General features: G+C 36.2%; 1 protein-coding gene and 1 long non-coding RNA gene across 2 annotated transcripts in view; both read right to left on the bottom strand.

The window, feature by feature from the left end:
• Positions 1-919: 919 nt before the first annotated feature.
• LOC147874913 (allergen Per a 4-like) lies at positions 920-11,471 on the bottom strand. The gene is made up of 6 exons (XM_087340908.1): positions 11,446-11,471; positions 6,284-6,399; positions 5,601-5,731; positions 3,524-3,603; positions 2,667-2,756; positions 920-1,624 (listed from the first exon to the last, which is right to left on the bottom strand). Exons 2-6 carry the CDS (start codon positions 6,383-6,385, stop codon positions 1,497-1,499), a joined length of 531 nt encoding a protein of 176 aa, XP_087197034.1. The 5' UTR covers positions 6,386-6,399; positions 11,446-11,471; the 3' UTR covers positions 920-1,496.
• A 5,541-nt stretch (positions 11,472-17,012) lies between these two features.
• The window catches only part of LOC110836431 (uncharacterized), a 75,667-nt gene continuing 69,187 nt past the window's right edge, over positions 17,013-23,492 (bottom strand). The window contains exons 3-4 of the long non-coding RNA XR_015532707.1: positions 18,764-18,849; positions 17,013-17,716 (exon numbers count right to left, since the gene is read on the bottom strand). This is a non-coding gene — a long non-coding RNA (uncharacterized LOC110836431). The remainder of the gene's footprint in view (positions 17,717-18,763; positions 18,850-23,492) is intronic.

Below are 23,492 nucleotides of genomic sequence, written 5' to 3'. Positions count from 1 at the left end.
CTTACTAACATACAGCATTCAGCATTTCTTCAAGATCTGTCTCAATACAGAAATTCACTTTCGTAGTGTGACCATGAAACCGAGAGTAATAAATACAGAATCGTAAATCTAAGACCACATGTTAAATTTGAGGACCGTCGATGTTTTATGCGTTATGACTCAGTTCCCGATGGCCTACGAAAACTAAAGGTGGCCGCTCAATGCACATACAAGTGTCATACGTTATTATTTTTTAGCAAACATATGTCGCACGCGACACGATTTAGGATTTTTCTGCTGAAGTCAGTATTTGACTGTTACCGGTTATATGGAATTGGAGGGGTATATTCTATAAAGTTTAATGTATTTCATGAAACAGAAATATATTCTTCAGAACCCTAGAAAATCTACTAAATATTGATACGCCAGTATTTATAGTTGGCTGTGGTTTCGTTCTTCAAGATACAGCAGACTTCTCCAGACCCCACCGTAGTGGCCACCGTAGCCTCGTTTTCAGGAAACGTCTGGTTTACTGGCTCTTATATAATGAGTTTTTAGAATTTCTTTCATTCATATTTGGAGAAGAGCGGTTTTTGACAGTGGAATAAAAAATGTATCATCGACTCCGATCTATCGCAGTCCACCCACAGTTGTCGGTCGATTTCAGTCGATTAAAATCAGGCTCGAATTTAGAAGATTGTTTTACACTCATAAAGCTGTATACTGCAAGAATAAATGTGACCTTGTGGGCACAGAATTTCAAAATGCGTTGTGCTCTTAAGTTGGACGCTTCAGCTGTGTGCGCTAAGTTGGAACACATCTCCAAACTTAAGAGTTACTTCTAAATACTTAAAATGTTACTTGAAGAGGAATGAGGTGCGGACAGGCCTTAATAAAATTTGCTTTGAAAATGTATCATCTTAAAGTAAACAGACAGAGATGTGTAGCAGACATTTACTAATTTGTAATTGATTTCACCAGTGATAAAACAGGAAGTATGCATGTATGAACAAGTTATTATGAAATATATCGAAACTCTTACGTTTCAAGGGAAAGTGTTCTGTTTCTGAATGATGGCGTCATGTAGAAGCATATTAAACAGGTCCCAAAGATGTGTGGCCTTCTAAACAAGTATCAGGAGGAGCCATTTGATATCCACTTTACCTTGAAGATGGAGACAGTAAGGTTATTCGAAGCATCAGTGACACAGTCCACACTACATGGTGATGTATTTCAGAAATGGGATACTCATTAGCAATGGAGCGTTAAATGAAACTTTTTATTGTGTAAAATGATTTTGTGTTGATATGCATGGCTTCTAATAATTTGTCAAGCCCCTCTGGCCTCAGTTTATATGTTGAATTGGACTCAGAAACCTATATTTATACAAAAGATTCATATGTGTAAAAATCTGCCTTTTGAACAATGCTTTCAACAGAAGATGTTACCCCTTACACCCCACACCAAAAAAGAATGTGCAGTACAAATATTGTCATTGTGTTCGTGCGCTCCCAAAGTTAGCAATGGTCGGCACTCCATTTCACAAGCTGACTGGCATCTAGGCCGGTTTCGTTGAAGCCTTTGAACGCTTTTTCCAATGTCGCTTCATCAGGACTCCGGTTTCGAAACCCGATGTAAGCATTTCCTGCAAACAGATTACGTGTTGTAAATATTCAGCTTAGAAGATTTGACTGACTAATAAAAGATAGAAACACAGGTAAAAAAATAAAATTGAATTTAATGTTGGAGGGAGTGACGCTACACGTCCTGCATCTGTTTACTGTCGACAGTGATCTGCGAGTTCCGGTCGCTTTACACCCTCCTAAAGGTTGCCGTTTGACAGGAGCTTGGGAGGGTATATGAGCCGTTCTGGACATGGGGAGGAATTCTTGGCCATGCCCGGAATTGAAACCCGGTCGTCCAATCCGCAGTATTCTCATCACCGCCTGAGCTTTCTCGTTTAAAAATACAAATGAACACATGAAAATAAATAACTATGAAGACATTGTGTAAACAAGTGAACGAATTAAAACAAATTAATGCATGTGAGTTTGTGACTTCTCAAATACAGGTACATTTTGACTGAGTAAAAGGTGATAAAGTGACTAGTTGACGTAACAACGAACATGATGATTTGTTTCTTATGTTTTCTTTAAAAGCATAGAAGGTGAGGTGGATACGGCATATAGCAAGCGAGGGGAAGGGAGAAGAGCGTATAAAATTTTTGAAAAGATACTTTATAGAGTATCCCATTCTCAACGTCAAGGGATTGGTGGCAGATAAATGTTAAAAATTTATATATTCAGGAACTGATGTCTTCACAAACAATAAATAGGCCTATTAAAGAGTTTGTTTGAGACGAGAAACACACAAGATGGCTGAGTGTAGGCGCCGATACAGGGACGTCGGTGGTGTAACGTCATTATCAGCAGGAGGTTAAGTGCCAGAACGTCAAGGAATGTTATGCAGGGACAGTTGGGGTAGAAATGTTGAAAAAAGTAAATGCTCAGCCTTTTATAGCCTAGTGTATGTGTAGCAAGAGATATACGTGTGGGATCTGAAGTTATCTTATCAGTGAATACGAGGATGTTCTTCGGGGCTGTGATGCTGTACGGACTCAACGTCTCTGTATTTGGTGCTGAATCATCGAGTCTCTTAATAAAGTAATCATCAAGGAGTATACTTACTATTTCCACCCTGCTTTGAGCAGAACGTTATTATGACGTAACTGTCACGCTCGATTGCCAACAGAAGGTATCTTCCAGTCCAAAACGATGCTGAAATTAAAAGTAAAATTTTGTTCAACTGACAGAAAACATTTCTGTATGCTGCAGTAAACAAAGTTAAATCCGAAAAACAATACAGACCAATCGATTCTGACCGTGAACTGACCTGTTCCTTTGTTCTTGGAATTTAAAAGAGGAGCACGATTTCTATTTGATTTGAGGGCGTAAAGTTTGTCTATGTGAGGAAATTTGATTAAATCGGCATTGCCAGTTATTTAAAATGTTACTAACTTATTATTGCAAGCAGTTCCACACATTACAAAGTAATTGCCTCTAACAGAATTTTCAACTATTTGCATAGTTGACCTTACCTTAATTTGAGCAATTGTTCATTATGAGCATTAATTTTTTTATGGGTGTATTTATTTTTAAATACAAAGTTGTGTATGTTGCTCGATATATTTTTGTGTTTCAGTCTTGGGGCCAGAAATAATGTTTGGGAAGTGGTTTTTTGCAGAACAGTGGTAAACTATTTTAACTCTCAGTATCAAAATTTTGCACAGAGGATATATTAAGGGTTTAGTATGGTTCTCAGAATTAATAGGTAATTTTTCAGCATTAATCAACGGATTACCTGTAGCGAAGATTATTATAAACACCGTTAGCCAATAAGGAAGTGAAGTAAAAATTTGGACAGTTCTTAATTTATTCAAACTGGCTTCAGAGGGAACTGAAATGACACAATATAGTTTCTTCGCCAAAGCGTTTGGTATTGTTTCCTGAATAAAATTTAACTGGACTCTTCAGTTCATACTTACATTCTTTGCTGGTACCATCAAAGTATCCGTTTGTTGTTAAGTTAGATTCTTCTTCAGTGATCATAACAGTACGCTGTTTGCTGTTAAATTCGAAAAAGAACATTCAGTTCATTAACCTATAAAATGGCTACAAAATGTTTATATTATAAACAGCCAGAATCTCGAACCGTATAATTGACTGGCAAAGTATCCTAGACTTACTGTAATTGAGATGCTTACAATAATGAGAGTACAGACTGACAGACAGCTTCATTACAAAATATACAGTACCTACTGCAACTCGTATTCTTCCACAAACTGTACCAGAGAATGAGAGATGTACAATACCGAAATCAGTATTACCTCGAGCAACAAGCCGTGTCAGTTGTGAACACTAGCCCAACGTTACGTAGACCAATTGTGTCTCCATAACAAAGGGAATATTTTAAGGTTGACCGACTCAAAAGAAACCCCGAATAATATTTTGTAACTCGCTTGAAGTGTGAAGCTTTTTAACGATTACGCAATAACTTACATAGATTTTCTTTTTGTAATTTACCAAAGTCTAGGTTTCATTACAACAACAGTTTATTGGTTGTACTTGCGTTTTAGGCGAGAGAAGGACAAAAGCCTAGCCTGTTGGGGCTGTCTGTTCGAATTAGGCTCGTACGTGGACCAACCAGGGGGCCAGCAGCCCTCGTGCGATTTTTACAACGCTGTATTATCTTGTAGAATGAAAATTATTTATCTAATGTCAGAAAACACGTTTTGTTATCGTCAGTATTTGTCGCTGTGAGCGTCTTGAAGCTTAGGCGTTTGTTAAGACAGTAAAACGAAGAAATATTACGCGTCATACTGATTAGCACGTAGAAGGATAGATGTTAATCTTCACAAAATGAATGAATTAACGTAATGACCCCCCGAAGATGGGAGTTTTCTAGGTTGTTGCGCCCTATAGTCTGGTAGAAGTTTAGCGACGTTTCAGATCTCTTTGCTGCCTCTATCATCATGACGATGAGTCGCAAGAACCTCTGAAACGTCGGTAAACTTCTACCAGACTACACGGTGCATCTACCCAGAAGACAGCCATCTTCAAATTCACTGCCGTGAAAACCTTAAATCCTACATCTAATGACCCATGTTATTGAAATTAAAGAAAACTATTGAAAAATGCTTGAACAAATTTACAGAAGTAGGCCTAATCTTATAGCATTTGTAATAAACTGCAGCGGCTTTTAATAAAATTTCAGTGATTTATAAGGGGCGAATGTGGGGCCACGTCTGTAAAGATTCGAGAATCCGTGGCCTAGACGATGGATAAAGCCAAAATAACAGTTTTACAAATTACAGCTTCTTCTAATTTCAGAACAAAATAAATGTTTAGAAACAAAATATAATACACTAAGAAGGTAACCTGTAACAATAAAATAGAGAGTAAATCATTTTAACACTAAGGATGTGTGAGGAACTGAATCGGCTGTAAACATGGAGTGCATTGTTTCTAAGATTTACAGGGGCTACACTGCTAGTTGTCTGACATTTTAATAACATTTTCGTCACTATACATATATGTATATATTATTTTAAAAAAGTTTGTGTTCTGTGGGATTTAGTTATAATTTATATACATAGTTTTTGGAGTATGGAAATCAATGTCAATTATTTATTCTTGTGGTAAATGTCTCAGTTTTCATAAACTTTTTCGCTTGTAGCCATGTTTTCCATTAACATGATTATGGAACTCAAATAGAGGAGTGGATTAATTTAAATCTGAATTTATGTGTATTTATTTTAAACTTCTATTCCGGTTATTTTATATTGCGAGCGAATGACCGTGGAAGTTAGAATTCGATTATAGGGCTTTCTGTTACACGGATAAAAGTGTTTCTCCAATGTCATAGACTTTCATGTTCCAGTCATCATTAACTGAATAAGAGATGATCCTATTACTTATTTATATTTACGATATCAGTGAAAAGGCCTCTCAGAGGCCTCCGTGCCAAAGCACTTGTATAACGAGACAGTGAATGTCACGTAATTAAGCAAAGAATAGAATCCCTAAACGAGTTAATTTAATTACTTAATGTTGTAAACTTACCTCTTATCATATGCTAGGGTAGAAAGAAACATTCCGCTGCTGGTTATCTCGATGACGTTGCTACGAACGCAGTCAAAATTGTCTTCTGCTCTATTCGATGTGTAATAAAGCCAGTACCAGGTATCCGTCAACTGTAAGATCATTAGAGAGACTGAGACACACAAATCCTGTCTAAACCGATAATTTTCTTGTTGCACTTTGATTAGTGCGACGATGGAATTTGTGGGGGGAGTTAACGGAGTGAGCTCAGATGCCGCTGGCTGAAGAAATTTAATGACACTGGCTATAGTCATCTTCTGGGGAACACAATTGTGGTGTATATTGGTGTGTCTTAACAAATCCTTATTGATGGCTGTCTTCTGGGTTGCTGTGCCGTGTAGACGGTAGAAGTTTACCGACGTTTCACAGGTCGTTGGTTCCTCCATCATCGCAATCGCCCTGATGAAGGAGGCAGCAAGGAGCTCTGAAACGTCGGTAAACTTCTACCAGACTACACGGCGCAGCAACCCAGAAGACAGCATTCTTCGGACCCTAAACCTTAAATTATTTTTGCATTACTTTCATTAATCACCTGTTGATTGTCAATTTGAGCCGATACTTGTTGTAATAAAATTGTTTATAATGTCCAATAAAATATTAGTGTGACGGTTAATATCATATAATTGTTGTGAGTCAGTACTTACTTCATTCGAATCAACATTCTCCAGTTTTGGAGTACCAAGATCGCATTCACCGGAAACCAACGCCAATTTGCCGACTACGCCAAGAAGGATGATAAGATACATCTTAATTGCAGTTCCTGTAATAATATAAACTTTCTTAATTTCATATTTTCGTCATTTATTGAGTATACTGAACGCATATGTGGACCTGCATGTTTCACATAGAGAGAAACTGCGTTATCAGACCTACATTAATTGTTGTTGCGGACATTTCATTTTCCTCAGCGTCTCCCCTCTCTATCCCACATATTACGTAGGGAAACATATGAATCATTTCATAACTCAAGAAAAGTTCATAGAGGTTTAAACCTTCGAAATATGACGCTAACCAAAGTAATAATTCAAAAGCAGTTTCTAGCTCAAGGGATGCGCCAACCGTCTTCGTTACGAAGGCCACCTGGTGTAAGCTGGTTATTCAGATAACGTGACGAAACACCTACGTATATACACTGTTTGGGCAAAACGCTGCTGTAATGAATGTTAAAGTGCGTGCTACGCAGAATAAACATTTTTGGATATATGTATATATTTTTGGAAGGAAGATGCTGGTTTGTTGCATTTTAGAAGTAGAAGGTGTTCTTATAACTACTAACTAACTAACTAACTAGATGGCTTACCGAACCCGAAGGTTCATCACCGAATTAACCAAAGCCCACCACCGGACCCTGTCCTGGACCAACAAAATCCAGTTTCCTTCAACTCCTATCTCCCATAGATCCCGCCTGAGATTATCCTCCCATCTAAGTCTAGGTCTCCCCAGCGGTCTCTTCCCTTCAGGTTTCCCAACCAGTACCCGGTGCACACCTCTTGTCCCATCCATGCGCGCTACATGTCCTGCCCATCTCACTCTTCTCGACTTAATCACCCTCACAATACTGGGGGAGTACAGATTTTTATGCTCGTCATTGTGCAGTTTTCTCCACGCCCCATCGTCTTCCCTCTTAGGCCCAAATATCCTCCTGAACACCCGATTCTCAAACACCTGCAATCTGTGTTCCTCCCTCTGAGTGAGAGACCATATTTCGCACCCATACAAAACAACAGGCAAGATTATTGTTTTGTATACTTTCATTTTCAGGTTCTTAGAAATCAGACGGGAAAACAAAATATTTAGGACTGAGAAGTAGCAAGCATTTCCAGAATTTAGTCTCCTCCTGACTTCCTCACAAGTATCATTTTGATTTGTTATTGTTGTTCCCAAATATTTGAACTTTGTAACCCCTTCAAAAGATTTATTAGCCACCCTAAGATAATTTTGCCCTCCTGTCTTCTGATGACGAGATACTAACATGTACTTAGTTTTTTCTGAATTGACTTTCAGCCCCACCTGTCTACTAGCCTCTAGTAAAACTTCTGCGTTCCTCTTTATTGTATTTATATCGTCCCCCAATAAATTAACATCATCAGCATATGCCAATAGCTGATGTGTCCCATTCAATTGCAAACCCTCCTGCCTACCTTGAACCTTCCTGATGGCGTATTCTAGCGCAAAGTTAAAGAGCAAGGGAGACAAAGCATCTCCTTGCTTTAGACCGTTCTTGATGAGGAATGTCTCAGATACATATTTACCTACTCGAATTTTGCTACAGGTTTAATTTAAGCACATTTTTATTAGACCCACTAGCTTCTTTGGTATACCAAATTCAATAAGAATATTATATAGGACTTCTCTCTTCACAGAGTCATAGGCTTTTTTGAAATCTATAAATAACTGATGTACGGTCCCACCGAACTCCCATTTTTTCTCTAGTATCTGACGAATGCAAAAGATCTGATCAATCGTTGATCTGTTTCGTCTGAACCCACACTGATGATCCCCAATAATTTCATTCGCATATGGGGTTAATCTTGCCAAAAGAATGTTGGATAGAATATTGTATGAGGTTGATAGCAGCGATATTCCTCGGTAATTACCACACTCAGTCTTGTCCCCCTTCTTATGAATAGGAATAATTATGGATTCCTTCCATTGTTGTGGCATCTCTTCCTTATCCCAAATTAACTTAATAAGCTCATGGATCCTCATATGCAACCCTTTGCCACCTGCTTTAATTGATTCGGCCGGAATCTTTTCAATTCCTGGAGATTTATAACTTTTCAACTTCCCAATGGCTAGTTCCACTTCATCTAAGCTAGGTTCTGGCACCAACAGTTCAGCTGTATGCATTTTAATCTGTCTAATATCACCAGTATCATGAACATTAAAGAGCTCGCTAAAGAAATTTTTCCACCTATTCACAATTTTTATTGGATCTGCAAGCAAATTGTCACTATCATCATTTACCAAATTGGTCTGTGGTTGATATCCTTTCTTAAAGTTATTAATGCCTCTGTACAGGTCTCTGATGTTTTTTTCCTTATTATTTGTCTCAAGTTCAGCAATTTTGCCCTTCAGGTATTCCCTTTTCTTAGTCCTAAAGATTCTACTAGCCTCACGTCTCACGTTACATAGATTATCCGCATTTGTTTTGTTTGGGTCTTGCAACCATTGAAATTTTGTTTGCTTTCTTCGATCTATTAATTTTGAACATTCTTCATCAAACCACGATTTATTTTGCTTTCTCCTGTAGTATCCTAGTTTCTCTCTTGCTGAAATTTTGATGCAGTTGCTGACATTTTCCCACTCCCTGTTGATGTCCACACTTTCATTATCCTCATTTGTCTCTAAAATTTGAAACCTATTCGAAATTTCAACTTGATATTGTTCCTTTGCCTCTCCCTCACTTAATTTTTTCAAATCAAATCTCTCTGTGTCAAAATTTTGTTTAGTTTGTCTACTTACTGAAAGCCGCTCCCTCACTTTTGCTACCACCAGATAATGATCAGTGTCGCAATCTGCTCCTCTGAATGATCTCACATCAATTACATTTGTCTGCCTTCTCTTATCTACTAAAACATGATCTATTTGATTGTGTGTTCTGCCATTCTTATAACTAAGCCTTATGAAATTGCCAATGCTTTTTCCAAACATTTTCAATCTGCACATAACAATTCTTCCTCTGGAGATTCTCCCTTCATCAGTTCCACCTTGGATGTGTTACCTTTATTTTCTGTCAAGGACATTGATGTTCATAATGCTATAAAGCGTTTGAGGCCATCAAATTCTGTGGGACTTGACGTTATACCAAGATTTATTATTGAGGGTTGTTCTGAAACTCTTGTTCCTATTCTTAAATTTATTTTCAATCTTATACTTTCTCAGCAACAATTTCCCACTTTGCGGAAGCAGGCAACTATTGTCCTAGAAAAAAAAAGACAAAACTGCTTCTGTGAGAAACTATAGACCTATTACCATAATTATAATTTTTTTCAAAGTATTTGAAATTATTGTACATGAACGTGTTTCTTATTATTTTGAGTCTAAATTAAACCCTTGTCAACATGGTTTTACTAAATCTAAATCCACCAATTCTAATCTGGTTACGTTTTTGGATTTTGTTACCCCTTAGTTTGTTCCCAGTCTCAATCTGATGCCGTTTATTTTGATTTTTGCAGTGTCTTTGATGTTGTTCCGCATGCCTTACTTTTGCACAAACTTCGTGACTATGGACTGTCTACTGGTTATGTGAATTGATTTCGTAGTTACCTAACCAGCAGACATTCGCAAGTACATTATTCTGAAGCTTTGTGACTTCCTTTTGAAATATTGTCCGGTGTCCCTCAAGGATCTGTATTAGGGCCTTTCTACTTCAACGAGTTCATTAATGATTTGTGTAATGTCATTAAATTTTCGAATTACCTGCCCTTTTCGGATGACGTAAAACATTTTCGGGCCATAAAGTGTCCTCATGATTGCTCTTTACTTAAAAGGACATTGACTCCTTCTGTGGCTGGTGCGCATGAAACCACATGAAGCTTAATGTTAGTAAAACCAAGTTTATTTTATTTACTAGGAAAACCAACACGTCTTGTTTTGAGTACCAGCTTTGTGGATCCCGCATTAATCGTACGGATATTATTTAATATTTGGGAATCATCCTTGATTCCTAACTTCATTTTCACCACCATGTTGACTGTGTATCTTCTCAAGCCTTGACGTTATTGGGTCTTATTCGTGCTCTAACTTTCCTTTTTTAACTTTGGACAGTCTTTATATGTTATATTTTAGTGTAGTAAGATCTAAGCTTGAATATGTCTCAGTTGCATGGAAGTCTTTAACGTCTGCTGACACTTTTAATCTCGAACGCATACAGAGCAATTTCTTATCCTTGTGTTACTATCTTCTTTTTCTCAAGCCCGTTATTATTACGCCAATGCCTTAGAAAACCTACATTTTCACACTCTTGGCACTTGGAGGAGTCACGTAGACGCCCTCTTTCTTATTAACGTATATGAGGGATGTAAATTCTGTCCCTCCGTACTCGAGACTGTTGGTGTGCGTGTCCCATTTCGTAATTTCAGAGATTTCTCTCTTTTTACTGTTTGCCCTGCATTCAAAAGTTGTCCATCTGCTAAATGCGCATCAGCTGCGAATAATCTTTGCAATGATTCTGACATCTTTAGTAACCATTAGCTTATCTTAGGCATATCCTGAAGTAGATGGTATTGCTTCATTTATAAAGAATCATGTTATTATTTGCTTTGTTTAAATTATTAATCTGTCTGTTTGCTGGGAACTTTATTATTGTTATGTGATTATTGAATTGACATTATTATTATTAGTAGTAATAGTAGTAGTATCGTCATCGTTATGAATTATATATGTACAGTCAGAATTCCCCAAAAGATATATACTCACATCCAATACAAACAACAGCATTGTGTGTACATCTTTTTTGGACATTCTCTATGTAACTGTAACATGAAGAATTTCTTTAAAAAAAAGTCACAGGTTTTCAGGTCAAAAATAAGATTCTCAGATTCCACATGAACAAACCAAATCTGCTGCCAACGTTTCGAGAACCATCTCTGTTTTCATCCTCAGGGTTGCTTGGTAATCACTCCGTTCCTTGTTGCGCTGATAGTGCGCCTATTCTGTCTTATTTCTAATTAAAATGCATGCATTTCTTACGTCTTCCCATGCCATAATTCACTTCCTGTCCCTTAATTCGTCCGCCCTAATAGTATTTGAGGAATACGAGCAATGAAGGTCCTTAGTACTTAATTATGTGTAGGCTACTTACGTGACCTGGGACTCTTCTGTGTCTCCTTTGTGAATTCCTTAGGACAGTCGTTTATATATTCGTAAAGTAGTTGTTTTTCTGTGCCTCATGAATTGTAAATTATGTAGAATAAAAGAAATACATGACTTTCCTGTCGATATTATCACCGCAGTTTGTCATAAAGGTAAATATATTCGTAACGTAACGTGCTCATAGGAGTGTTTTATGGCATAAGTGATTAGAAGATGACGTTAAAGCAATATATTTGTGAGCTGATGTTTTTCTCGCATGTTTTGCAGCAGAGTAGAAAAATAACACCAAAATGCTTTGATCACAAACAGTTTTTTATATATATTTTTCCTGTTTACCAATGTTTGTACATTTTTCCGGTACCCTTAAAGTGCCTCAGCACTGAGGGTCCCAACTTTTCTTTCTCCTTATCTATAGGTTTTCGGTAGGACTCCTTGGACAAGGGATCGGCCCGTCGCAAGGCCTCTACCTGCACATAGCCATCAACAAAATGAAGAATATAAATCATAAAAACAATAACAATCAGTAATTCATGTATTAAGTTTAAACTACATATCACCCGTTGATGGCTAAATTATAGCCGAAACTAGTCGTGTAAGTTCCAATGTAATCGAGTAGTCGATAGGAACGTTAAATGATGTTTTAATCTTTTAACAATGTTATATTTGTGATTGACGGCAAAAGTTTTTAATAAATATTTTAATAACATATAATCACAATATGACGCATTTACAATATCTTATAAATGACAGTCAAGTCAAAAGCGTATATCAATATATAAACTTAAAACGAAAATTACTGAAATGTAACGCCAACATTAGATTTAATAAAATATGTATAAAAAACAGAATAACACCGAATTATGCTAGAATTAAAATACAAGGAAATAATCCAGATTTACCAATGATTAAATATAAAGCTGAAACATTATACATAAAATCAGAAATCAAACAACTCTATAAAAAGAAATGCAAATTAAATTTATTAACATATAAAAAACACTTAGAAGTTACAAACATATGGAACGAATTTTGGATAATTATAGAAAACAAAATAATACATAAATTACAAGCTGAACTAACAAAATTATATCAAAAACAAAACAATAAATTGCAAAAACTTAAAACCAAAATACAAAATAATTATAAAATTAATGATCAACCAGAAGTAATACCACATCCATTTTCTTGTCGTATTAAAAATCTTACAAATACCCAATTCACACAACAAGAAAATAACTTATTGAACAAAGGATTGAAATACAATCTACACCATAAACAAAAAACTTGGATCGAAAACCTAGCATTAGAAGCTGAAACAGCTGTAAACCTAATACCTACACATAAACAAGATCACATACGTCATTTAATAGCAAATAAAATTGAACACTTAATAAAACAAAACAAAAATAATACACAGTATAATAAATTACACATAAATGAATGGAAAACAATAAAAAGTATAAAACAAAAATTACAACAAAACGAATTAACAAGCAGACAAAGGAAAAACAATTATTATACTATCAATAGAGCAATATCAACAATATATTTCACAATTTATCAACAACAACAAATTCACTAATCTAACACAAGATCCCACAACAAAATACCAAAATGAAATACAAAAAAAAACCCAAAAATGTAATAACATATTTAGCACACCAAAGACCCAATATTATACCTTTAGTGCAACTCCACCAGTAATTACAGGATTACTAAAATTACACAAAAATCCATATACCATCAGACCATTAATAAACTGGACATCAGCCCCAGCATACAAAATTTCTTAAAAAATTGCCACTTTTCTTAAAGAATATTGTAATTTACCATACACATTCAACACAAAAAATTCTATAACCTTAATTAATGAACTTAACGAAATCAATCTAAATGAAAATTTACATATATGTTCGTTTGATATCACAAACATGTATACAAACATCCCTACAAATATTTTAATAGATATTATACAAAATATTTTAAATAAACAAAATACTAATATACAAACAATAAATGAAATCAAAATAATAACAAACACCATTATAAATCAGAATTACTTTCAGTTTAATAACAAATATTGGCAACAGAATACAGGACTACCCATGGGCGCTCCTACATCAGGCATGTTATCTGAAATTTTCCTTCAATACATAGAACATAATAATATAATAAACGTTTTAAATAAAAACCATATTCAATATTATAATAGATACGTAGATGACAGTAATAATTTACAATACAAAAAAGACTGATATTCGACAAGTACTTAAAGAATTCAATAACATAAACCAAAATATACAATTTACATTAGAACTTGAACAAAATAACGCAATAAATTATTTAGATTTAACAATAATAAGAAAAACAAACAATTTCGAATTCAAAATTTACAGAAAACCAACAAAAACAAGCACAATAATACATGCCTCATCCTGCCACCCCATCGAACACAAACAAATGGCTATAAATTACTTACCAAACAGAAAAAATATATACCCAATATCTATAAAAAACAAACAAATAGAATTAAACATCATTCAACAAATTCTTAAAGAAAACGGATATAATAGTTATAAACTAAATAAAAAACCTAATAATACAACAAAAACCAATGAAAACGAAAACATACAAAATAAATGGGCCACCTTTACATACATAGGTAAAGAAACCAAATTCATAACTAAATTATTTAAAGAAAATAAAATAAAAACAGCCTACAAAACTAAAAACACAATAAAACACATCCTCAAACAAAAACCAATTACAAACATAAACAACCAATATCAATTACCAGGTATATATAAATTGAAATGTAAAGATTGCCCCCTAATATAAATAGGTCAAACAGGTCGCACCTTCACACAAAGATACAAAGAACACATAGCAGCCATAAAACACAATAAAGATAGTTCTGCATACTCAAAACATATTCTCAATACAGGACATGCTTATAACACAATCAATGAAACAATGGACATATTGAAAATAAAAAACAAAAGACAGGGACAAAATAGAAAAATATTACATATATCAAAATTATAAACAAAAAACTATGCCTTAATGATAATAGTATCGAACTTAACAACCCCATATTTAAAGCACTTCAGTACCTTGACCTCAACCCTGAAAAACCACCTTTCACCCACTAGCACCGCAGTCGGTAACCAGCCACGATCCAATTCAGCCCTGTACATCTCCGTTCTCTTACATACGAATACGATATTACTTCTTGGGTAAGTTCACATGATTTATTTTTACTATTTATTTATTTTGTTTTCTATATTTCGATTTTCAATTGTCATTGATAAAATTGAAAATTTACTTCACAGTCATACACAAAATATTGAAGTCACTACAAATAAGAATTAAAAACCTAATAATGACATGCGATAATACAACCAACGAAGAAAAATACAAAGGACCAGAACATCATCAGAAAAATCAAGAATATAAATCATAAAAACAATAACAATCAGTAATTCATGTAATAAGTTTAAACTACATAACACCCGTTGATGGCTAAATTATAGCCGAAACTAGTCGTGAAAGTTCCAATGTAATCGAGTACTCGATAGGAACGTTAAATGATGTTTTAATCTTTTAACAATATTATATTTGTGATTGACGGCAAAAGTTTTTAATAAATATTTTAATAATATATAATCACAATATGACGCATTTACAATATAAATTATTATTTGTTACATGAATTCGAAATTGCAATGACTTATGAATTATGTTGACGTCTACGTATTAGAGTTGAACTCATTTATAACGAGATCTCGGCTATTGCGAGCAAACAGAGAATTGTTGGCTGCAAATTATGTATTTTATGAGAAACATTTCACTGTTAAAGCGATCGCGGTATTTGATAAATTCACGGGTGTAACGAGCAGTTGTTGAAATTCCGTACGAGGGACTAAGATCTATTATCGCTTTATACGTTTATGACATCCAACCATTTCTTATTTCAAATCCCACGAATAGCAATCTCTAACCCTTCTACGATATTTACAGTCTACATTCAGGGCGTGTAGTTTCGATTTCCTTTCTCAGATCTCACTTAGTGCGGTACGGCACTCACGAAGAACAAATTCCTAGTTCCAGTGGTGTGGCGGAAATCCCCGCAGACTCTGCGTGGCGGGTGTGCCGAGGGCCTAATGGGGCTCTGAGGTATCAGGGAAAATATATTGTGATCCAAAATGGTTACCTTGGCGGGGAGGGCAGAATGTTCCGCTACACGGCTGCGTCGTTTGAACAGAGTATAACCTACGATGCGGGTGCACGTGATATTGAGGTTCTTGTTTTTTCCCCAAGTCTCTTAATCCTTTATTCTCTTATATTATAGATTATCAGAATACCTAGGGAGAAGAACTGAACGGCAAACTAACCAATAAAGTGAGTAAGAGCAAAAGTTACAATAATGGTTATAACGAGTAACGGTTATAACGAGCACTTTTCCTGAGTCTCTTGGAACTCGTTATAACCGAATTTGTATTTATTAGACGTGAGTCGTTAAAACTGAATTTTACGATGCAACATTTGAGGTTCTTGGTTAGTAGGAGCGTATCCTGAGAAGTCTACTTTCATCCGAAAGTATATTTTTATTTGAATGTAGGGAGAATATAAGTGGCTTAAATTGATGCTTGTTCAGTTTACCTAATTTGCCAAAAAAATATCAAAGTTTCACATCGCAGCCGCCTTTATAATTTTAACTTACTAACATATAGAATTCAGCATTTCTTCAAGATCTGTCTCCATACAGAAATTCACTTTCGTAATGTGTCCATGAAACCGAGAGTAATAAATACAGAATCTTAAATCTAAGAACACATGTGAAAATTGAGGCCCGTCGATGTTTTATGCGTTATGATTCAGTTCCCGATGGCCTACGAAAACTAAAGGTGGCAGCTCAATGCACATACAAGTGTCACACGTTATTATTTTTTGGCAAACATATGTCGCACACGACAAGATTTAGGTCTTTTTCTGCTGAAGTCAGTATTTAACTGTTATCGGTTATATGGAATTGGAGGGGTATATGCAATAAAGTTTAATGTATTTCATAAAACAGAAGTATATCCTACAGAACCCTTCAAAATCTACTAAATATTGATAGGCCAGTATTTATAGTTGGCTGTGGTTTCGTTCTGCGCGATACAGCAGAATCCTGCAGACCCCACCGTAGACTCGTTTGCACGAAAGCGCGCTCTTTGAGTCAAACGTCTTGTTTACTGGCTCTTATGTCATGAGTTTTTTTAGAATTTCGGTCGATTTCAATCGATTAAAATGTGACTCGAATTTAGAAGATTGTTTTACACTCATAAAGCTGTATACTCCAAGAAAAAATGTGACTTTATGGGCACAGAATTTCAAAATGCGTTGTCTTCTTAAGTTGGACGCTTCAGCTGTGTGCGCTAAGTTGAAACACATCTCCAAAGTTAAGAGTTACTTCTAAATACTTAAAATGTTATGTGAAGAGGAATGTGGTGAGGACAGGCCTTATTAAAATTTGCTTTGAAAATGTATCATCTTAAAGTAAATAGACACAGATGTGTAACAGACATTTACTAATTTGTAATTGATTTCACCAGTGATAAAACAGGAAGTATGCATGTATGAACAAGTTATTATGAAATAATTCGAACCTCTTAGGTTTCAAGGGAAAGTTATCTGTTTCTGAATGATGGCGCCATGTAGAAGCAAATTAAAAACGTCCCAACGACGTGTGGTCTGCTATACAAGTATCAGAAGGAGCCATTTGATAGCCACTTTACCTTGAAGATGGAGACAGTAAGGATATTCGAAGAATCAGTGACACAGTCCACACTACATGGTGCCGTATTTCAGAATTCTGTACTCATTAGGAATGGAGCGTTAAATGAAACTTTTTATGATGTAAAATGATTTTTGTGTTGATATGCATGGCTTGGCATAATTTGTCAAGCCCCTCTGGCCTCAGTTTATATGTTGAATTGGACTCAGAAACCTATATTTATACAAAAGATCGATATCTGTAAAAATCTGCCTTTTGAACAATGCTTTCAACAGAAGATGTTACCCCTTCCACCCTACACCAAAGAAGAATGTGCAATACAAATCTTCCATTGTGTTCGTGCCCTCCCACAGTTAGCAATGGTCCGCACTCCATTTCACAAGCTGACTGGCATCTAGGCCGGTTTCGTTGAAGGCTTTAAACTCTTTTTCCAATGTCGCTTCATCAGGACTCCGGTTTCGAAACCCAATGTAAGCATTTCCTGCAAACAGATTACGTGTTCTAAATATTCAGCTTAGAAATTTTAGCTAATTAATAAAATATAGAAACAGAGATAAAGAAATGAAAATGAAGTTAATGTTGGAGGGAGTGACGCCACGCGTTCTTCATCTGTTTATTGTCGACAGTCATCTGCGAGTTCCGGTCGCTTCACACCCTCCTCCAGTTTGCCGTTTGAAAGGAACTTGGGAGGGTTTATGAGCCGTTCTGGACATGGGGAGGAATTCTTGGCCAAGCCGGGAATTCAAACCCGGTCGTCCAAACCGCAGATAGTCTCAACACCGCCTGAGCTTTCTCGTTTAAAAATACAAAAGAACACATGAAAATAAATAACTATTAAAACTGTTAAATAAGTGAACGAATTAAACAAATTAATGCATATGTGTTTGTGACTTCTCAAATAACTTGATTCAGGTACATTTTGACTGAGTAAAAGGCGATAAAGTGACTAGGTGACGTAACAACGAACATGATGATTTGTTCCTTATGTTTGTTTTAAGGCATTGAAGGTGAGGTGGATACGGCATAGAGCAAGCTTTGGGTAAGGGAGAAGAGCGTATAAAATTTTTGAAAAGAAACTTTATGGAGTATCCCACTCTCAACGTCAAAGGTTTGGAGGCAGATAAATGTTAAAAATTTATATTTTCAGGATCTGATGTCTTCGCAAATAATAAATGGGTCTATTAAAGAGTTTGTCTGAGTCGAGAAATACACAAGATGACTGAGGGTAAGCGCCGATACAGGGACGGCGGTGGTTTAACGTCCTTATCAGCAGGAGGTTAAGTGCAAGAACCATAAGGAATGTTATGCAGGGACAGATGGGGTAGAAATGTTGAAAAAAGTAAATGCTCAGCCTTTTATAGCCTAGTGTATGTGTAGCAAGAGATATACGTGTGGGATCTGAAGTTATCTTATCTGTCAATACGAGGATGTTCTTCTGGGCTGTGATGCTGTATGGATTCAACGTCTCTGTATTTAGTGCTGAAGCATCGAGTCTCTTAATAAAGTAATCATCAAGAAGTATATTTACTATTTCCACCCTGTTTTGAGCAAAACGTCATTACGAAAAACTGTCTCGCTCGATTGCCAACAGATGGTATCTGCCAGTCCAAAACGCTGCAGAAATGAAAAATGAAAATTTGTTAAAGTGACAGAAACTATTTCTGTATGCTGCAGTAAACAAAGTTAAATCCGAAAAACAATACAGACCAATCGAATCCGACCGTGAACTGACCTGTTCCTTTGTTCTTGGAATTTTAAAAAAGGGGCACGCACGCGTGCACGCCTTGCACATACCTGAGACCGCATTTAGATTTCTAGGTGACTTGAGGGCGTAAAGTTTGTCTATGTGAGGAATTTCGATTAAATCGGCATTGGCAGTTATTTAAAATGTTACTAACTTTTTATTGCAAGCAGGTCCACACATTACTAAGTAATTGCCTTTAACAGAATTATCAGATATGAGCATACTTGAACTTACTGTTACTTGAGAAGTTGTTCATTATGAGCATTTTTGTTATGGGTATATTTACTTTTTAAATGGAAAATTGTGTATGTTGCACGATATATTTTTTTGTGTTTCAGTCTTGACGCCAGAAAAGATGTGTGGGAAGTGGTTTTTTATAGCACAGTGGTAACTTATTTTAACTTCCGATATCAAAATTTTGCGCAGAGGATATGTTAAGGGTTTCGTATGGTTCTCAGAATTAATAGGTAATATTTCAGTATTTCAGCTTTAATCAACGGATCACCTGTGGCGAAGTTTATTATAAATAGGGTAAGCCAATAAAGAAGTGATTTGGACAGTCCTAAATTCATTCAAACTGGCGTCAGAGGGAACTTAGGCTGGGGCCACACGACCGTACAAAGTACGTTCGTTGCAACGGACGTAGGTGAGGACACCAACCGACCGCCAATTACCGCGGCAGATTGAAAGGATTTAGAAAGAAAAAAATAGTATTGTCTGTACTTACAAATCATAATTTTATGACGGACGTCACGATGTGCGTTACAACTTACGTACATTGTACGGTCGTGTGGCCCCAGCCTTAAATGACTCAGTTTACTTTCATTGCGAAAGCGTTTGGTATTGTTTCCTGAATAAAATGTAACTGGACACTTCAGTTCGTACTTACATTCTTCGCTGAGAACGTCAAAGCATCCGTTTGTTCTAAAGTTAGAAGCTTCTCCATTGATTGTAACTTCACGCTGTTTGCTGTTAGATTCGAAAAAGAACATTCAGTTCATTAACCTATAAAATATTACAAAATGTTTATATTATAAGCGGCCAGAATCTCGAACCGTATAATTGACTGACAAAGTATCCTAGACTTACTGTAATTGAGATGCTTACAATATTGAGAGTACGGACTGCTTCATTACAAAAGATACAGTACCTACAGCAACTCGTATTCTCCCATAAACTGTACCAGAGAGTGAGAGATGTACAATACCGAAATCAGTATTACCTCGAACAACAAGCCGTGTCAGTTGTGGACACTAACCCAACGTTACGTAGACCAATTGCGTCTCCATAACAAAGGGAATATTTTAAGGTTGACCGACTCAAAAGAAACCCTAAATAATATCTGATAACTCATTTGAAGTTTGAAGCTTTTTAACGATTACGCAATAACTTGCGTAGATTTTCTTTTTAATATTACCATCTTCAATGTTTCATTAAAACCACAGTTTATTGGTTGTACTTGCGTTTTAAGCAAGAGAAGGACTAAAGCCTAGAATGTTGGGGCTGTCTGTTCGAATTAATTCAAAAAGCAGTTTCTAGCTCAAGGGATACGCCACCCGTCTTCGTTACGAAGGCCACCTGGTGTAAGCTGGTTATTCTGTTAACATCACGAAACACCTACGTATATACACTGTTTGGGCAAAACGCTGAGATAATGAATGGTAAAGTGGAGTGCTACCCAAAGTAAATATTATGCTTCAGAACATTATTATTTTTATTATTAGTAGTAGTAATATTAGTAGTATCGTCATCGTTATGAATTATATATGTACAGTCAGAATGCCCCAAAAGATGTATACTCACATCCAGTACAAACAACAGCAATGTGTATACATCTTTCTTGGAAAAAGGAAGAATTTCTTTAAAAAACGTCACAGGTTCACAGGCCAAAAATAAGATTCTCAGATTCCACATGAACAAACCAAATCTGCTGCCAACGTTTCGAGAACCATCTCTGTTTTCATCATCAGGGTTGCTCGGTGACCACTCCGTTCCTTTGTTGCGCTGCTAGTGCGCCTATCCTGTCTTATTTCTAATTAAAATGCATGCATTTCTTACGTCTTCCCATGCCATAATCCACTTCCTGTCCCTTAATTCGTCCGCCCTAATAGTATTTGAGGAATACGAGCAATGAAGGCCCTTAGTACTTAATTATGTGTAGGCTACTTATGTGACCTGGGACTCTTCTGCGTCTCCTTTGTGAATTCCTTAGGACAGTCGTTTATATATTCGTAAAGCGGGGGTTTTTCTGTGCCTCATGAATTTTAAAATACCTAGAATAAAAGAAATACATGACTTTCCTGTCGATATTATCACCGCAGTTTGTCATAAGGTAAATAAATCCGTAACGTAAATTCCTCATAGGAGTGTTTTATGTCATAAGTGATTAGAAGATGACGTTAAAGCAATTTTTTTGTAAGCTGATGTGCTTCTCGCACGTTTTGCCGCAGAGTAGAAAAATAACACCAAAATGCTTTGATCACAAACAGTTTTTTATGTTAATTTCCGTTTTAACAATGTTTGTATATTTTTCCGGTATCCTTAAGGTTCCTGATCACTGCGGGTCCCAACTTTTCGTTGCCTTGATCTATGGTCATTCGGTAGGACTCCTTGGGCGAGGGATCGGCCCGTCGCAAGGCCTCTACCTGTACCCAGGACAGCACAACACAGACAAACGCGGAAAAACATCCATGGCTTGAGTGGGATTCGAACTCACGGTTACTGCTACCAAGCGGCACAAGGCCAACGCCTCAGACCCCACAAACAGTTTTTGAGAAACTTAATCATATTTACCTTCAAAATAAAATTTCAATTGAAATACTCTATGGCTATGTTGAGTTAATTAGGAAAATATGCATTAAAGGTTTTAAATAATTTTATTTGTTCATTACAAAGTATATACCCTACAAATAAGTGCGTGTTACAAATTTTCGTAGTCAGAATGTCTGACTTGTTAGCGAACAGCACAATTCTTCCATGTTATCGATAAAGATAAAAATGTCTCTGTTTAGCCTTACTGATAAATACATATCAGAGGAGTCACGGATATTCTCGTACAAAAAAATAAATACGAGTGCAGTCAAGCATATTCTCTTCAAACGTAGTTTCTGAACATGAACACTATTAAATAAATATCAAAGAAGTCAAGGATATCGCCTTTTAACATATGTCATTAGTATAATTATAAAATTAACAAATTTTTGGACATGGCATTGTGAGCGTTTCCTATAACAAAATTAGAAATTTAACACCATCGGTAGTGAAGCATTATACATTCCATTTCTGAAATCGTGTCTAAAGTTCTACTAATTGTACTGAACAAAATATGTTGTTTGTTATTATTTAAGCCCTTTTAAACGGATACTGGGATCATGGGTTCGAATTCTGCTCGAGGCATGATGTTCTTCTTCATATTTATGTTGTGCTGATCTGTGTAGGTCGAGACCTTGCGACGGGCTGATTCCTATGCAAGGAGTCCCATAAGTTGTCTACACATTAAACGAACAGCTTTACATGTGTAAAGCGACTAAGGTTCTTCACGAAATGCAGACCCACAGAGTAAATACGTAAACCCTCATAAGTCATTGCAGGCTAATTAATTTGTTTCCAGGAGTAAAGCGACAGGGCCGGGCAGTGGATTTCCAATAGAAACGATGAATAAATTCGTTGTAAGAGTAAAACGTGAAAGTTGGCTGTCTTCAGGGTTGTTGAGCCGTATATTCTGGCTAAAGTTACCTAGTAAAACCTGGAATTCATGATCAGGAGAAATTCATATTGAATCTCCGACGGGTTATCAGCTAACATGATTGCGATATTTTGAACATGAAACTTTTAGGTAAGGAATATACAACCTCAAAACCAAAATAATAGTTTCTTTGTTTATTTTTAAAATATTATTTATTAAAACCCTTGAAACGTAAAGAATATTACACTGGAAACACAGACACATACGTAAAGAAATTATTATTTCTAACACGAATTCGAAATTGCAATGATTTATGAATTATGTTGACGTCTACGTATTAGAGTTTAACTCATTTATAACGAGCTCTCGGCTATTGCGAGCAAACAGAGAAGCGTTGGCTGGAAATTATGTATTTTATGAGAAACATTTTACGGTTAAAGCGTTCACGGTTAAAGAACTTCACGGGTGTAACGAGCAGTTGTTGAAATTCCGTACGAGTGACGAAGATCTATTATCGCTTTGTCCGTTTATGACATCCAAACATTTCACATTTCAAATCCCCGCGGATAGCAATCTCTAACCCTTCTACGATATTTACAGTCTACATTCAGGGCGTGTATTTTCGATTTTATTTCTGAGATCTCACTTAGTGCGGTAAGGTACTCACGAAGAACAAATTCCTAGTTCCGGTGGTGTGGCGGAAATCGCCGCAGACTCTGCGTGGCGTGGGTACCAAGGGCCTAATGGCGCTCTCAGGTATCAGGGCAAATGTATTGTGAGGGCAGAATGTTCCGCTACACAGCTGCGTCGTTTGAACAGAGCGTGTCC

This window comes from Zootermopsis nevadensis, unplaced genomic scaffold (assembly GCF_977971745.1).
Source record: "Zootermopsis nevadensis isolate Lab colony 2312 unplaced genomic scaffold, Znev_1.0 Znev_ptg000003l, whole genome shotgun sequence".
Lineage (NCBI taxonomy): Eukaryota > Metazoa > Arthropoda > Insecta > Blattodea > Termopsidae > Zootermopsis > Zootermopsis nevadensis.
The sequence above is the reverse complement of the archived record's forward strand: the minus strand, read 5'-3'. Positions and strand labels throughout refer to the sequence as shown.